General features: G+C 43.4%; 3 protein-coding genes across 4 annotated transcripts; all 3 read right to left on the bottom strand.

Annotated features, from left to right (window-relative positions):
* Positions 1–400: 400 nt before the first annotated feature.
* Positions 401–4,092, bottom strand: cyba (cytochrome b-245, alpha polypeptide). Its single transcript, XM_023845584.2, has 6 exons — positions 3,948–4,092; positions 3,501–3,570; positions 2,783–2,857; positions 2,076–2,159; positions 1,455–1,536; positions 401–1,144 (listed from the first exon to the last, which is right to left on the bottom strand). The coding sequence occupies exons 1-6, from the start codon at positions 4,003–4,005 to the stop codon at positions 950–952; spliced, it is 564 nt and encodes a 187-aa protein (XP_023701352.2). The 5' UTR covers positions 4,006–4,092; the 3' UTR covers positions 401–949.
* An 823-nt stretch (positions 4,093–4,915) lies between these two features.
* mvda (mevalonate (diphospho) decarboxylase a) lies at positions 4,916–10,737 on the bottom strand. Of its 2 annotated transcripts, none has more exons than XM_023845586.2 (10): positions 10,538–10,737; positions 10,191–10,261; positions 9,971–10,085; positions 9,453–9,599; positions 9,156–9,355; positions 8,457–8,531; positions 7,899–8,168; positions 6,075–6,187; positions 5,430–5,538; positions 4,916–5,253 (listed from the first exon to the last, which is right to left on the bottom strand). In XM_023845586.2, exons 1-10 carry the CDS (start codon positions 10,611–10,613, stop codon positions 5,173–5,175), a joined length of 1,257 nt encoding a protein of 418 aa, XP_023701354.1. In that variant the 5' UTR covers positions 10,614–10,737; the 3' UTR covers positions 4,916–5,172. The 2 variants fall into 2 exon arrangements, with proteins under 2 accessions (XP_023701354.1, XP_023701355.1); XM_023845587.2 differs by having other exon boundaries at positions 7,899–8,117; positions 10,538–10,736.
* Positions 10,738–11,094: 357 nt separating this feature from the next.
* On the bottom strand, positions 11,095–16,636 carry pdcd5 (programmed cell death 5). The gene is made up of 6 exons (XM_023845575.2): positions 16,449–16,636; positions 14,683–14,723; positions 14,273–14,334; positions 13,021–13,112; positions 12,302–12,373; positions 11,095–11,896 (listed from the first exon to the last, which is right to left on the bottom strand). The coding sequence occupies exons 1-6, from the start codon at positions 16,512–16,514 to the stop codon at positions 11,849–11,851; spliced, it is 381 nt and encodes a 126-aa protein (XP_023701343.1). The 5' UTR covers positions 16,515–16,636; the 3' UTR covers positions 11,095–11,848.
* Between the last annotated feature and the right edge of the window lie 67 nt (positions 16,637–16,703).

Raw genomic sequence — 16,703 nt, 5'->3', positions numbered from 1 at the left:
AAACACCTACCAAAGGTCAAGTTTAAAAATAGAAGTAAGGTGGTATGATTGTTTTTCAGTTATGGCCCGATGGTTGATATAACCTGTACAACAGAAACGGTTTAAGGTTTTAGAGCTTAATCTGGTACAGTATTCTTAGTTAAAACGTGCACCTGATTTAAACAACAAAAAGCAGACTAATTGGAGCCACATGACTTTCTACATACTATAAACAAACATCTGTGTGCAACGAGAAGGCGCAGGGGGAAGAGAAATTTCCCTGGTGTTGCAACTGCGTTGAAGTAGAGTCGCGCGGCGAGCTGTAGCGATCACCTTGTGAAAGGCAAACCAAGCGTTTCTTAAGAGAAAAGACCGTTTCCCGTACTTAGACTTGACAAAGAAACAGACCGTAAAGGCAAGCTTTAGTTATAGTGTATTCTTTATTTCACAATATAAAAACAGAAAAATAAACCTTCACAGAATAAACATTTATATACGAAAGTTTTATATAGTAACTGTTGCAGTCATTAATACTTATTTATTATATTGTGTTCTTTGCACATTTATATAAAACTTAATATAACCAAGAACAGGATGACTTCTGAGCCCAACTCCATGTCTGATATTGGGCAGGCCTTCCTTGTTCCTTTCTACAATTATCAGCCAAACTCGTGACTGGGTGGGCCATTCTGGGGTCCCCTGGTACCCTACAGGGACCCAGGACTGTTGATCACACAGGTCCTTCCAGGATGAAGTACCTAGCTATTAAGTATTCAAAAAAACACCTCTATCACAAAATTCTCAGCTGGATACTCCTGATGTGTTTGGGAATCAAATTGTAACAGAAGTAGAATGAAACACGGAATGAAAAAAAAGCATTTGCAGCAGACACAAAGCAACAGTACTTCCTTGATCTGACATGGGGGAGGGGCACTCAGTACTCATTGGGCACTCAGTACTCATTGGGCACTCAGTACTCATTGGACATGACTGGCATAGGGTTGGTGTATGCGGCGCCCTCCATGTCCTCCGCACGCTTCCTGCGCATCTCTGCTGGCGGACGAGGAGGTGGGTTCTGGGGGGGCTCCTTGATACTTTCCCCTGGTTTTTCCCGGGGTTCTGCCCGTGGAAGGATGGGTAACCACTGCTCACCACGGACAGCAGCCTGGTGAATAATGGGGACTTATGCTTAAATATGCGACTGCCTCCCACATCAATTACTATAGTGATCACATCAGTAACTCAGCATTGTATTTTTTGTAGGTGCTGTTCATAGCTAAAGTAGATACACTAGAGAGAAAAGATGGTCTTCACACAAAGACTTACATCATGTGAAAGGAAACATTTTATCATCATAATTTTTTTAAGATATGGAACAAATATTTTTAGGCTTTGAATTGGACATGACATGCCACGGTTAGAAGGGCCTGACACTGCGGTTTGAGGGCAATGGCGGGGGGGACAGGAGCACTCACCAAGAGGTAGATGATGCTGGCAATGGCTAGGCAGACACAGCCCAGAACAGTGCAGAGAATGAAAGCGCCTGGAACACAGAGTCTGTGGGCAGAAACAACGTCCACAGGAATCATTTCAAATTTCACAATTTGCTTCGAACTGAAGGAATCTACACTGGATTTATAAAGAACTGACAGAGCTTTACAAAGGAAGTTTTACGATGTTCTCTCTTTAGGTTCAATGCTCAGTTGCACACTGCCGAAAAACAACTAAACTAGAAAAACATTAGCTCTATGAAGAGTTGTGGAGACGACGTCAAATGTGAAGTCGACGCCTTCTCAGGGCAGAGTGGTGATGCTGTGCCTCAAAACAAAACAAACCTAATTTATGAGAATGGGTGTGGACAAGGAAGTAAATGAGGAGAAATGAGTGAACCACAACAGGTACATGGACTGTAGATCCAGGCTTTATTACAAATGCCATTTCCGCAATGTGCACTTCAAGATAAGCAGTTCCTGATGAAAATTTCCAAGACAAAAGAGCACGAGCTTTGTGACACAAGAGTATTTTAAACCAGGAGCATAAGAATAAGGAAGTTCAAGAGTACAATGAATAGAATTAAGCCACCATGACAGACTTACGCAGCATGTAGCAGCGCCCTGATGTAGTAGTTTCTTGTCAGTGGACCAAAGGCCTTCACACAAACTGTCAGGCAGTACTGACCCCTAAGCAAAACACTCACAATTATGCCACGTCTGTTCTGGCTGATACTGACACCATATATTAATCTCAGCACATGGAGATAAGGGGGTTAAAATGAACATTTAAAAAAAATCCAATCAACTTTAATTCAAATTCACTAAATTATCGATGTTAGTCTTCATAGTACTCAAGTACAGACACATAAAATCAGTGTGATATAAATCAGTGCGATTAAAAAAGGTGATTTTTCAACAAGCAGTAAAGACCATTCTAATGTGCTTAGTATACAATACTTATACAATTCTAAGCCAAAATAAATATGTGGTATTACCAGCACCATAAATAACATTTATATTAAAAGATCCAAAAGAGGGTTAAAACCTGAACATAATCTCGTACCATCAAGGAAAAGCTGATATTTTATTTGTACACACTAATTACTACGGACACATTTTAAAATATTTACCAAAAAGTTTGGAAATACGTAGAACTGAAGCAGAGATTTGTGGCAGAGTATGCGTAGTAAATTCCTGAGAGTGAGCCAACAGTAGAAAGGCGATCTTATCACAACACTCTTTACATTCATTGGTATTTCGGTGCACTCATTTTAACAACCATCGGAGCAGCCGAACAGCGCGGTACTCACGGGCGCTGCACTCCGTTGCCTTTGGCCTTGCAGCCCCGCGGATATTCCAGTAGGCAGATGAATATCCCTGCAGCACTGCGATTGGGGTTAAAGTCTCAGCCCGGACTGTGTGGCCCTTTCCCAGCTTCACACATGCCCCCAGGGCCCTCGTGAGCCAAACCCTTCGCTCCACAGACTGATATGCTCTCCCCATCTGCTGCAAACACACTAAACTCCGCGAACCTTTACGAGCAGAAAAGGGCCAGTTCACTATGACTCCCTATAATCAGTATGTGTCTGAATGCTAATGGAACAGATATTCTTCACATAATGGGAAGAGGAATTCTCACAGGATTAGTCAAAACAAGCCACAAATGGCAGCCCAGACAGCCCCCTTTATGATCTGCGCTCACTAAAAGGTAAAAAAGTACAAGGAAACAGCTTCCGAAAGTTTGTCAACATTTGGAGGGCTGCATAAATATGTGCTATTTGCCTCACTTGTGCATTGCATTAGACAAAAGCGAACGTTAAAATAAAGTTTTTTTAATCAACCAACGACTTATAGGCTACATAAAGTCTACAGCAGATATATCTTCGTGTGTTATTTTATTTTTAATAATAATTAAGTTTCTTACTAATCATTACTATTGTGTATTTTAAAATCCCGTTATCGACTTACATATATACATATATATTATTTGAGTGATCGCTGATTATTTTGGTGCACATGAAAGGATACATTCCGTAAGCCGCAAACTGCCAGTTCCTGAACTGGCCGGCAACCCCTACGATGCCGCCGGTAAGGAGAACTGAAAGAGGGAAGTGGAGAAGAAAAGAGACCGATGGGGTTATAGTTTCAAGTAAAACACGAATTAAGACATTTTCCTGTCCAAAAAGAAAATGAAAAGTAAACATAAAGAAGTGTTTCGATGCTTTATACATTCATATTAATGTGATACTGTCTTTGGATTCTTTTGTAAAACATATTTCGAAATCATGAAAGAGAAAAATTAAACTAAAAGAGCAAAAAATCCATTTTCTATCTAGGTCGATGTAACAAAATAAACTATCTATAAATACCGCATTTATCCACAAATGAGGTAGATCGACTGCAATATATTAAAGTTGTAAAAGTTTACATTTTTAAAGCAAGTAAACTGGTGGATAAAATAGCGTTTTTACTTACTGAGTCCGGAGGCCAGAGCCTGCTCATTGGCCCACATAGCCCACTCTATCTTGCCCATAGCGGACGATCCGACACCAGGACACAGCTCTTTAACCTTAAGCAGGAATCCCTAGGCGACACTGCCGATGAAAGCGCTGTATATATATCCAACAGGCTCGAGTGGGCGTGACCTTAGCCCACCCCCGCCCTAGCGTCACTTCCGGCATTTTTCACGCTCCCCTTCTCAGGGTACTGCTGGCTGCTTTTTAAATCTTACTGAAAACACCGCAAAGATACAGGGAATCTCATAAACGTGGCGCAGGGCTATTTTGTTTGTTTTTTAAATTTCAATAATTATTATTATACAATTATTATATGATTTTCAGACGCCGGAGTGATTAAATATAGGGTTTTATTGTTCCTGTACATTAAATTATTTTTTATTTTTTTCAAAACAATTGAACACTTTTTATTATTTTGTACATGTGCGATGTCCATTTTCTTATACCTGTTAAGCATTTTTAAGTTGTAAATATTCGATAAGTATGAATTTTCTGGGGTCACTCAGTGGGTGGTCCACATCTAGCTCACACTTCCAGGGTTTGAGGTTTCAATCTGTATTTGTGGAGTTTACATGATCACCTCCTGTTTTGTGGGTTTCCTCTGGATAATCTGGTTTCCTTCTATAGTCCCAAGACATGCGGTTAGGGTAATTCCTATCTCTAAATTACCTATAATATATGCCTGTGTGTGTGATGTGGGTGTGATGTGTGTGTGATGTGGGTGTCCTGCCGCGGCCTAACATCCCACCCAGGATTTATTCTACACAAAACAGGCTCCAAACCTCTGCAGTCCTGCTCAGAGGTTGGATAACTGATGGATTGATTAATTTTGCATCGGTAGACAAGAAAATACAGGAACAAACTGAAATAAAACACAGAACAGAAAGTATTCAAAGTGTTACCGCGGAAAAAAAAATTACGCTTCAGTAGATGAAGAACAAATTGTATTAAAATGTTTGCAAACCCATCTGTACAAGCATACATTTCAGAGGTTAATTACAACTGATTTCAGATTATCTCACACAGAAGTTTTTTTCATACAAACAGGACTGAAAAATTTGAGCATTGTTTAATTGTTTAATGTTTATGTGAATGGTAACTGCAATTTCTCCCTGCAGAATGTTCCCTGATATCCAGGTTTTGTATTTCTGGAGGTCTCTGAGCTGTTGGGGGCTGATCCTTGGTCACGCATCCACCTTGAGCATCCCGCCAGGTCCCAGCAAATGAAGGCTAGGGTCTTCCTGTACCTGAGGACCTGGGCCGACCTGAACGGGACATGGGAGGCTTTACTCGGTGCTGGATGTTAGCATAGCACTTGTAGTATATGTGTTAGAGCTATGCAGTGGTCGTTTGGGGGAGACTTTAAAGGGGATCACCATGCGCGGCCTTAAAGTCACAGCACACAAACAGGATTAAGGACACGCAGGGCAGTGTTTCCCACCTTGGTGCTGATGATGTAGCCGATTCCTCCGGGAAGCGGCTCCATTCCAATAGCCTTTGTGAGGTCCTCAGGCAGCGTAACAGAGCTCACAGGAAGCCCCTTCAGGAACCTGTCATAGGGGCACGGACTCGTTTTCAGATCACACACAGAAAATCCACTCCCTCTTAAATCTGCCCAGGAATACTTCATCATTAAACACAAAATAGTGGTGAGTTCTTCTTAGCTCAGTACTTGGGGACCTCCAGACAGTCTACGTTTTTGCTCCCTCCCAGCTATTGGTAAGGAACTGTGAGGGAGCAAAAATGTGGACCAACTGTGGGTCCCTGAGGAGCGGGTTGGGAGACCCTGGGCCTAAAGTACAGTCACATTGACAGTCCACTCTGAAATGCAAGAAAAACATGAACAGTTTTAAAGACTAAGGTCAGAGAAGTAGCAGCCCCTCCCCAAAGATCACCTTTTGGACTTTCATTGGTCCATAATCTATAAAGTTGCAGGTTTTAAAGCACGGGGGGTAGGGCTTCATTTTACTGCAGAGGCCTACTGACAACCAGCACAAGATACAATGATCCTTACAGGATGTAATGTAGCCACAAGGATTAATTTAAAAATGTCACTGAAAATGTCCAGCGGTGTGTGGGAACTCACTCTCCATTGGTCTCCGTCGGGAAAAAGTACTTGAGCAGCTCCACAAACTCTGGGACGTGCTGCTGCAGTGTATAGATCACCGCATTGGGGCCTGCATCGAACGTGTACGCCACCTGCAAGCGTCAGTCGACACAACGCACGTCAGGTGGTGGAAATAGTCCGCATGCCAGAGACCCACAGATCAGATAGCATGGGGACAGGGGGGGCATTCAGACCATGTCTGTGGTAAAAATCACCCTTTTCACTTTTTGTTTCCTGGTGAATAGTTTCACACAACCCCCAAGCAGTTGCCCTTTTAGCACCACGTACACTAGCCAGTACCTTCTCATAACCCCGTGGGAAGACGAGGATCGCAGCCTTTGTACAGACAACGTGACGTGGAAATACTATTTTAGAAGCAGCGTCCTCCGACAGAGAAGACAGCCAGAAATACTTGGTTGTCTATCAAATACTTCCTCCACTAACCCTGTGCCTATTACTGTGTTCACTTTGAGCACTTTTATACCACACCAAGTACTGTACTTTTGGTACTTTCCCTTTTCCATTGACTTCCAGTAGAGTACCAGTAGCAAAAGTGCCAAACCAACTGGGGTATTTCTTTGGTACTTCAGTACTTTGAGGTGGGACCTGAAATGCTTTCTTTGTCGATTGGTTATGCAAATACCCTGCCCCTGATACACAATACAACCTCCATATTGAAACAAGTTTCAAACTAAGAAAACAATGATAAGTGAAGTAAAAAAAAATACTGCAATCTGGTCAGAAGAATTGATACAACAAAAAGATCAGGACGGCATGAAAAGAAATTTTAAAAGTATTTCGCAGGAATTCAGCAGGAATATAGCGTGCTGTCCTAGTGATGTGATTTTGTTGTAAAAAAATATTGGGGTATTTATAAAGTAAAAAGGAGTTCATAAATTTCTCACAATCCCGTCTATGAGTGATTTAAACAGCAAGGATGAAAATGATTATGATTGTCTCAGAGAACGCATGCAGCGCTCATGCAAAAGCACCGGAGGGAAACTTTGATTTTTAAACATCCATCCATCCATTTTCCAACCCGCTTATCCTACTGGGCTGCAGGGGTTCCGGAGCCCATCCCGGAAGCAATGGGCACGAGGCAGGGAACAACCCTGGACAGGGGGCCAGCCCATCGCAGGGCACACTCACACACCATTCACTCACACATGCACACCTACGGGTAGTTTAGTAACTCCAATTAGCCTCAGCATGTCTTTGGACTGTGGGGGGAAACTGGAGTACCTGGAGGAAACCCCACAACGACACGGGGAGAACATGCAAACTCCACACACATGTGACCCAGGCGGAGTCCCAGAGGTGTGAGGCAACAGTGCTAACCACTGCACCACCATGTCGCCCCGATTTTTAAACATATATTTGATAATCTGTAAAAGGAATAAAAATTAAAATTGCAAAGCTTGCTAAGCACATAACGCAGCAAAATACCTGCCTCACATTGTGATGTCATTCAGCGCCGGTACCAGTTTTTACACCAGTGGAACACAACACCCTGAAGTACCGCACTTTTGATACCTTCTCGAAGTACCAAAATTACGGTACCTGGTGCGGTGGAAAAGTGCCCTTTCAAAATGTGTCAATTTGATTTTGGGAGGTGAAAAAGAAATCCAGTGACAAATTAAGAAACTATTTAAGAATATATCTTGTTTCTGAGTTCTGAATGTCAAGCACACCATCGGGACACACTGAATGTTTTCTAAAACAAATAAATGCAAAATGAGTTACATTACAGGCAGGGGACCCCGCTGCAGTCACCAGCGGCCCCCCTACGACTCCGCCTCTTACCCGGGTCTCCCCGCAGTGCTGGTTGTAGCGGTGCACCATGCTGATTATGCGCCGTGACACGTCATTGAGATAGAAAATGGGCGGGTAGGTGTCCAGACAGGTGGCATGGAACTGGTTGCTGTCCTTCATGGTGAGCTCGCCAAAGGCTGCAAAGTCCTTCTGCTGGATGGCGCGGACCATCTCCTCCATCCTCTGCGGGACCACACTCTCTGCACGGTGCTGTGGGGAGGCAGTGGGTCCGGTCTGCTGGCTTATCACGTGGCTGATACCCTGGTTGCCATGGCAACCCAAAATGCTCAGACGGAAGCTGCTGCCATTGATCCACAGGTTCACGGTAAGCCTAGAGCTTCTCCCAGGAACCACAGGGTGCGAGGCAGGGGGCACCCACATACACATGGTGCCACATACTACGAGTTCATGTGAATTTTAACCCATCTGGCAAAACAAATAATACAATAACATATAAAAAAAACCCAGAGTAATATGTTAAACTGTATTAACTGCGGGAGCTGAAGGTAAAGCGGCAGACGCCTCTCAGAGACTGACAGCTCGCTGTACCTTTAAGAGGCTGCTAGTTCCCACGCTGGTCTCCATGCCAGCGGTGCTCCCAACTGGCTTTCTCTCTGCGCTGACCTGCCGGAGTGGGGGGGGGGGGGTGCAATTCAGTGTCCTCGATTTCAGGTTGATGATGTCATGCTGAAGCCATCCTTCTATGGGTCACTTGAGTATGAGAGCATCCCTGGGCATCGTGCTTTCCAGAACACGCCGACACATATATAGGTGGGAGCAAGCGTGGGGGTTAAGGGCCTTACTAAAGGGCCCACAGACATGTGACTGTTATGCTGAGACTCGGGTTCAGACTAGTGACCTTCTGGTCATAAGCACAGAGGCTGAGCCTGCAGAGCCACTCATTGTGGGCTTCCCCTCATTTCAGAACATATGTCTATGCACGCAAACAAAGCCTTTGACAGTTAATGGCTAAATGTTATAGATGTACCATGAATTTTTGTGAAATATCCATAAGGTATACAATATAAACTTTTGTAGCCTTGTCATAAAAAAAAGAAAAATTGAAAACTGGACACTCAGAACTTTGGAAATTCAAAATAATAGATCAATGGCCTCATGATCCTTCTCGCAAAAGGGCTCATCGACCCCCTGTGGGGCCCCCGTCTCTGTGGGGCCCCCGCCTCTGCGGGGCCCAGTGCAGCTGCACCAGCTACACTGCTTATAGTGCCACCAAAGCCCATGACTCACCACCAGGATGAGGACTCTGAGCTCCGGCCAATGGGACTCGGGCTCCACCTGCTGTGCCACGCTGTCCGTGCCGTCGGGCTGCGTCCCCATTCGCCACTGCACGAAGCCGCCGTACATGCTGCGGCAGGCACTGCCCGAGCCCTGGCGCGCCACCTCCGACAGCTCGCCCTCGGCGCCCAGCAGCCGCGCCAGCGCATACACTGACGGGGGGAGCGGCACGTACAGCGATGTCAGCAACGCCGTTTTAGCTCCTCCCACCAAGGGGACAGAATGACCCCCCACCCCCAACAAACTCACCCAGGCAGGCGTAGCCAGCGGCGGAGGAGGCAAGGCCGGCTGCTGTGGGGAAGTTGTTCACGGAGCAGATGTGGACTTTGTGATGCGAGCTGAGAGCACTTGAGCTAACGTTCCCATCGATGTGTCTCTTCCGAACAAGTCGTCGAACTGAGGAAACATTTTTTACAAAGTTAGTCTAGACCCTGTCCGGCTGTACCAACTACAGGAGAAAAATAGACAGAAATAAGTGATTTCCAAGTCATTGTGTATAAAATAATAACGGGTAAAGAATAATAAATAGTTAAGGCTAAGATTCATTTATTGTCATTCTTAATATGTTGACGCATGAAGAGAACGAAATTTGTGACTCAGGTCCAGCAGCGTACAATAAAGTTACAGTATTCATAATACTAAGACAATGAAACTGTAAAGTTAGATTTAGCATGGGAATGAATTGGAGTTGTCGATTCTCATGTACATAATACAGTTATGACGGCTGTTCAACTTTGCAAATAGTTGTTTGTTTTACAAATACCCACTTTCTCGGAGACAGGACTGCAATCGAGGCTGGTTGATGTTCTCCTCTTTGCCATTGAGCCAGATACGGTCCTCTTTGAAACGTGGGCTGCAGGCAACTGTGGTCGTCGACTTTAACTGCAACAACCGAAAAGTCAACGAGGAGACACACCGGGAAGCTGCCGTGATATGACGGTCCCTCTCCGCCACTCAGGGTCCGCGCGTTCATCGCTGCATTCTCACCTGATCCTGATGCAGTGTGACGCTCAAGGATGAATTGATAGGCAAAATTAAATCTTCGTCCCTCTTACCCCCTGAAAAACAGTGAATTGAACGGTCAGATTGACATTCTTGTCGGTTCTGAACCAGACGAGGAGCACGTTACAGCGGTTATGAAATTAATGTATGCTATCACAAGAGGTTTCCCAAAGTGGGCGTCTGGTTATGCCCCTAACGCAGCGCTTTAGATATAACTTATCACCGAAAGGCTTTGAGTAACATACTACAGTCCATATGCGATTTGCACCAAACCTAAACACAGTGAGTATAAATGCCAGGTTAGATAAACATTTAAAGATATTCATACTCACAGTACTTTATGACTGCGATGTTTACCGGTGCTGTGCACGTCACCATCGTAATGTCGTGTCCCGAGTCCCCTGGCATGTTTATTATATATAACAAACACAAACCATCCGGCGTGTTTCTACACTGAGTTTTTATGACAGATGAACACGGGTGCACACCGACAAGGCTCTGCGCTGGCACAGTGCGTCCCCGTGCGTCTCCAACGATTGGCTGGAGTGAAGAGCATAGCAAGAGGTCTCCACCAATCGAAATTGCGCTAGGCAAGTAGTAACCAATGAGAGTAATCAGGCCATGCTCATACGAAAGTAAGGTCAGACAATCGCGCAGACTCAGTACGCCGAAAAATAACAAATAGTGAACGTACACACGGTTTTGAGCACTGTCTGTACGCGCGTGTCGAACCCATCGGTTATATTATATTTGAAAGTTTTATTTGCATTTAATTCAAATTTATTTGTAGTTTGGGTAAGAAAAATGGGTAAACAAAGGAAAATATTTCCGCATATTTCTTTACAAATTATAATAGCAAAACTATTTAAGAAGAATTTCACAACTCACGTTTTAAACAAAATTAAATTTATTTCAAAGTTGGCATTGACAGGAAAACATAACTTTTCAGGGCCTGTATTGTTTAGATGGGTTTTTACCGTTTGAAACATAAGCATGGACCAATATCAAGCTGATATAGGCATCTGCAGTGATGGCATTTCAAAAACAAAAAATTACAACGAAACAAGGTGCCCAGCTTATACGATGGCCAATACTTTACAGTCCACTACAATTTGACCAATAAGCCTCCTACAGGGCACTTTTTCTATCAGAATGATCTTGCAATGTCCCAGTTTATAGGCAAGATATCAGCCAGTGTGTCTCCCCACCTGAAACTATCCAGAGCCCTAATGTGCAGGGCTGCACCTGTGGGAGAAGCACCAGGTGGCCGGATAACTAAGATCAAGGCCTTCGAATGATGTAAACGGCTCATAGGACCATTCAGCAAGGGAAAAATCAAAAATGCATCTGCCAAAAACGACGGCCCAGCTTAATAGGAACTCCTTATAAAAATGCAGCAACAGTCACACACTACACACCGCATTTGCTCCACTTCAAATGCCAAAGAGAGAAAAAAATACAGAAATTAGAGGGGAGGGGGGAACTAAAGATAAATGAGTAAGGAGTTCATACTCCCGCAGGGGTAAAGGAGTCGTGTCGTCCAGGATGTATTCCTCATGCAAAGCAGCCGATTACGGACGGCATAGCCTCAGACGCAACCGGTGGCCACCTCCCCACCCCACCCCTGCCATTCCCTGCTCCCGTCAGTCTTCATCCTCTTCGTCTGAGTCCATCACCCGTCGTCTGTTGAACTGAGACACAGACATAGTCCACATGAGAAGCAGCTGGAGTAATGAGATAGTGGCTTCAAAGCTAAATTTACCTTTGTACACTATATTAATATAAACACCATCCACATTTATTCTGTCTTATAACACTCTGTAGTATGACCACGCCCTGCACTACAGACAGTCTGAATGAAATACAGCCAGATTCCAAAAGAATACAAAGATTTTAAAGCCGTATTCTCATATGTATGCAACCTGCAATTTCACTATTTTTGTTTGATGTTGCCATTATATTAATAGGCTTTATATCGGGCCCCCTTTTGAGAATGCCCCCCCTTTTGAGAATGCCCCTATGGTAGCTGGTTAAGGTGCCCTGGAGTACACTCAGATGGTCCAGGAGGTACTTCTGCTTTCAGACAAACATCTTACCTTGACTGTTGTCTTCTTCTCTGTCTGCTGACTGACCTTCTCAAGGATCTCTATCAACCCCGATTCTGAAATCTGAAAGGTAAACATTGCGTGCAGTTTTTAACCCCAGATTCCACATATTTTCCGGAAAGAATTATCTATCCATCCAGCTGCCTGGAATTTGGCTCTCTGACAGCTGCTGGTCAGGATCATGAGGGATTGGCCTGGAGTCAATCGCAGGCAGCATAGGGCATAAGGCTGGGGTGACCCCTAGATGGGATGCCAGTCCATTACAGGGAATACACATGCAAAGATACACACATTAGCATACAGTATGAACAATTCAGAGATGCAAATTTGCCTAAATGCATGTCTTTGGACTATGAGAAGAAACCAGAGTGGCTGAAGGAAACGTGTTGGACAGAGAGGACACACAAATCACACAGACACAGAGCTAATTTGAGATTCAAGCCCCCAACCCAGAAGTGTTCAACAGTGCAACTCACTGAGCTACTGTGCTATTCTGACGGTGGGAATTTTAATAAGTTATAAACTATTTTTTCTGAAGACTTTCTCTCATGAAAAAGCAATGAGTTCAGTAGTTTGGCCTGCAACAGCTTTCAGTTTAGTTCCACCAAAACAAGTAAACACAGCAGGGGACAGGATCATAAGTAAACACCAAGGAATAATTTTAATGCCAACTCAACGGTGTGAATCAAGCCAACCCTTATCGCTCTCACCTTCCCGCCAAGCTGGCCGAAGCGTGCCATCTGAATGAGGTAATTTTCCACAGCTTTTGCCTTTTCTGGCTTCACTAGAGCTAGGTTGCTCACTGGAAAAGAACACCATGTTAAACAGCAACGCCACCTAGTGGCTGAAACAACCCAAACAGACCCCAATAATAGCACCAGATGAGGTTAGCTTATTTATACCAGTGGTTCCCAAACTTTCTCTGCAGGGCCCCCCTTTTCTAGATAGGAACATTATTGACCCCCCCCCCCCCCATTCAAACTACACAGGTTCAGATTCAAACTTTATTTGAAATACAACTCCCTTTTCTAATTGAGCGAAACAAATGCAATTACAAAATACAAATGGTGCAATTTCACCACTGTGGGAGAAAAAAGAGCAATCAATTAAAAATAAAAGTCCAGCATAAGTTTGAAATTATGCAAATGCAGATTTAACGTTCCTGTTAATATTCATTGACGTACACAAATTAAAGTTTGTCTTACGTTTACCGCATTATGCTTTTAATGATAACCGCAGGTTTCAGCCTATACCATAGCACAAAACAACACTAAATCATACCCATTAATTGATAGTCTCCCTGCACTTCATGTAGAAATTTTTAAATTTATGGTTAGATTTTATTGTCCGGCGCTGCAAAACGTCGTCACGCGTCACCATGTCACATGGTACAAAAATCTTGCAGGAGCAAGACGACTTAAGACAGATGGTACAGCGTCTCTCAGCCGGCTGAACAAACTGGAACTGCCTCCGTGACGACACAACTTTGCCCTTATTGGCTGAAGAACGTGTCGTTTGTATGACGTTTGTATCCCAGGAAGTTCCGATGCGTTATGTGCTATTTCTCCCAAATATCACGTAAAGCAGTGAGAACTGGTTTTCAGTTAATTTACCTGGTAAAATAAAGTTAATAAATTACATAAATGCTCTAATAGTACACGTAAGTTAGTGGTTTGTTTATTGTTAGTTACTGTAATGTTGCGCTGCTTTATTTGTTTAATCGTCCAGTCTGTGAAGAGATTATTTTAGGGTGGCACATGCCCCTGAGGCTATCCCATTGGTGTGCCCCCCAGTCAGGGAACCACTGGCTTATACCAACACTCACTTCTTTAATTCACTACCCATTGGTTCACATTTTGTAAAACAAGGCAACAATGTTTCCCACCTTGGGTTTAATTGTCAAATGCTAAAATTTCTTACAAAAAAAAAAATGATGAAATGAAAAATTCCAGGTATACTCACATCTGGCACGGGCAGATTGATCCAAGACTTGAGCCAAGATCGTGTTTCTCATGTCATTATCTCTGCAAAAAAAACACATAAATAATACGCAGTATTATTATCATTATTATTTGTAAGTAAGGAACTATACAGTCAAATAAACATTACATGTATGTCTACTTCATTTATCTACAATCAGAATACAAACCAGTTCAGGGACATTTACTTTTTGTATTTCTGGTCAACACATGTTTTTGAATTCTAATGGAATGAGTCTGATAAGACTTAAGGGAGCCTCCTGCCTCTGCATTAGACAGACCATCCTAATAACACAAACAAAATTACCACAGTATCATGCACTCTACAGCGGTCAGCAGCCACAGCTGCTCCACGAAGGAAGCGGCAGAGGAGCCATTTCCAGGAACCCTCACCTCTGCTTAGCCTCCTCTTGCCCTTGGCCATTTGCAGAATCCTAACAAACGGAAGGAGAGCAAAGGTTACCTCCAACTCAGGTTCCGTGGGCTCATAGAGGAAGCCCGTTCTGCAGCTTTTGCCCTTAATGGGTCACCTTTGTTTCACACACACATACATGAATTACCGTCATTGCTACTGGGTGACATGACGTCAATGATGACCACATTGACAACATTCCTCCAGAACATTCTATCTTCTCATCCACGTCTTCATTGTTATGACAGATGAGTCCATCTTGTTGCAATTCGCCCTCTTTTACCTTTAGCTTTCCCAAAAATTACGATCTTTTCAAAGGCACTAGGTCTTCTCATGAAGTGCGCAATCTGGTAATCTGGGTTCCAAGTGAAAGACTCAACATGTTTTCCATGATATTCTTAAAAGTCTTCTCCAGCACCAAAGTCACTGGTGTTTTTCTTGTCCAGCCTTCACATTTTTCTTTCACACAGAAAACGGCCGTATCCTGAACAATTCTGATCTTTTTACTGAGAGATACATCAATACTTTTAAGATTTTTCCAAAGTTTTTCATCAGGGCTGTTTAGAGACTTTTTGAGGGGCAGGTGCTCAAATGTTAAAAAGGGCACTCCGTACCTTTAAAGCTCATGCACAAGTTCAAATTAAATACTTTGGGTAAATCGGGCAGGTGCTCAGGTTCTCCTGCACATGTCCATTTACTGCATCTGCCTAGTGCAAATCTCTGAAACATTTCTCATTAGATTCTTTGCTGAAGAAGCACATTAATGCTGCAATTATCTTGGAGGCAGGACACTTAAACAAACCTGCCTGTTACAGTGTAGTTTACAGTTTCCATACGGAATATTATTTTGTTAACCTAGTTGCTCAGGGTGTTTGAATTTTAAATGTAAGTAGCATGAATCTAGCCCCGATTGTCATTTGAAGTAATTTGATGTAAAACACCACTAACTGACCAAAGCTGAGAAGCTAGTTTAACAGCCAATCTGCCATAACTCTGCAAAGCAAGGTATTTATGTCAAACTGCATGGAATGCATTGGCAAAAACAGCCACCAGAAATAGGCCAGATTCCTCATTATATGCTGCATTCCTCAGCATGGCTTACCAAGCCCGGCAGATCCCACACCACCTGGATAAAACGGGTGACACTCATTCATCCAAGAATACACCATCTATTTATCACAGTTTCATTTTTTGTGAAGCTGGCATTTAGATTTCCATCGTTTTAGTGTATTATCAAAAGTGGACTTTTTGTTTTACTGTTCATAAAATACAGGACGTCACATCGATGCAATCCCTGAACGTGAACGTGGTGATTATAAAAATTACAGACCTGAAAAAAAGGCGTAGGCAAATTTCTATGGTTTACAATAAATAACATTTGTAATCAATAACATATTAATGATTATTGCGTCGGTGAATAGTGCAGTTACAATACGGAACAACGTGCATATCAGCTACCCAGTTATCATCACTTAGGTCCAATACTGGTTATCAGTCACCAGGTAATGGTAACTAACTGGCGCCTGAAATGGGCGGAGCTTCGGATCTGCTTTCCAGAAGACAATCGCACAACCCACTAGTTACAAAACAAAAGCATTATTTAAATACATATAGAACAAAAAAGGCAGCTAACAGACTTTTGATCCGTTTCAGGAGCTATACAGTTAGCTGGCACTGAGTCGGCCTATCGCGCGTCCCCGTTTCAACAAAAGCACGAGCTTCTCGTAACTTCACATTTTCACCTTACCCCATGTTTGGCTTGAAGCTCGGCCATACGCTGCCGCCTGATAGCCTCCAGCTCTTCGTCCGCCATTGTCAGCGAAGGCACAGGGAGGAGGATGAAACGAAGATTTCGGACCCAACGTGATACAAGCTATCAAACGCGGGGCCTCCGTCTACACAGAGCCAATCGATCCCAGAGTCACCGCACACGTAACTAGACGTAACCAATCGAACCGGCGGAGAATGATTGAAACCAAAAATAGAAGTACATTCCAAGAAT

The sequence above is a fragment of the Paramormyrops kingsleyae genome, chromosome 11, assembly GCF_048594095.1.
Source record: "Paramormyrops kingsleyae isolate MSU_618 chromosome 11, PKINGS_0.4, whole genome shotgun sequence".
Lineage (NCBI taxonomy): Eukaryota > Metazoa > Chordata > Actinopteri > Osteoglossiformes > Mormyridae > Paramormyrops > Paramormyrops kingsleyae.
Note: the sequence above shows the minus strand (reverse complement) of the source record. Positions and strands in the feature narration are given on the sequence as shown.

Excerpts from the sequence above, each read along its gene's own strand:
- pdcd5 (XM_023845575.2), bottom strand. The coding sequence starts at position 16,514 with ATGGCGGACGAAGAGCTGGAGGCTATCAGGCGGCAGCGTATGGCCGAG. Across the intron at positions 14,724-16,448 it reads AGCTTCAAGCCAAACATGGG|GATTCTGCAAATGGCCAAGG; the intron begins GTAAGGTGAAAA and ends TCCGTTTGTTAG. Across the intron at positions 14,335-14,682 it reads CAAGAGGAGGCTAAGCAGAG|AGATAATGACATGAGAAACA; the intron begins GTGAGGGTTCCT and ends TTTTTTTTGCAG.
- mvda (XM_023845586.2), bottom strand. The coding sequence starts at position 10,613 with ATGCCAGGGGACTCGGGACACGACATTACGATGGTGACGTGCACAGCA. Across the intron at positions 6,188-7,898 it reads AGCACTGCGGGGAGACCCGG|GTGGCGTACACGTTCGATGC; the intron begins GTAAGAGGCGGA and ends TGACGCTTGCAG. Across the intron at positions 5,254-5,429 it reads GCTACATCATCAGCACCAAG|GTCGGCCCAGGTCCTCAGGT; the intron begins GTGGGAAACACT and ends TGTCCCGTTCAG.
- cyba (XM_023845584.2), bottom strand. The coding sequence starts at position 4,005 with ATGGGCAAGATAGAGTGGGCTATGTGGGCCAATGAGCAGGCTCTGGCC. Across the intron at positions 3,571-3,947 it reads GGCTCTGGCCTCCGGACTCA|TTCTCCTTACCGGCGGCATC; the intron begins GTAAGTAAAAAC and ends TCCCTCTTTCAG. Across the intron at positions 2,858-3,500 it reads CAGTTTGCGGCTTACGGAAT|TGCTGCAGGGATATTCATCT; the intron begins GTATCCTTTCAT and ends CCCCAATCGCAG.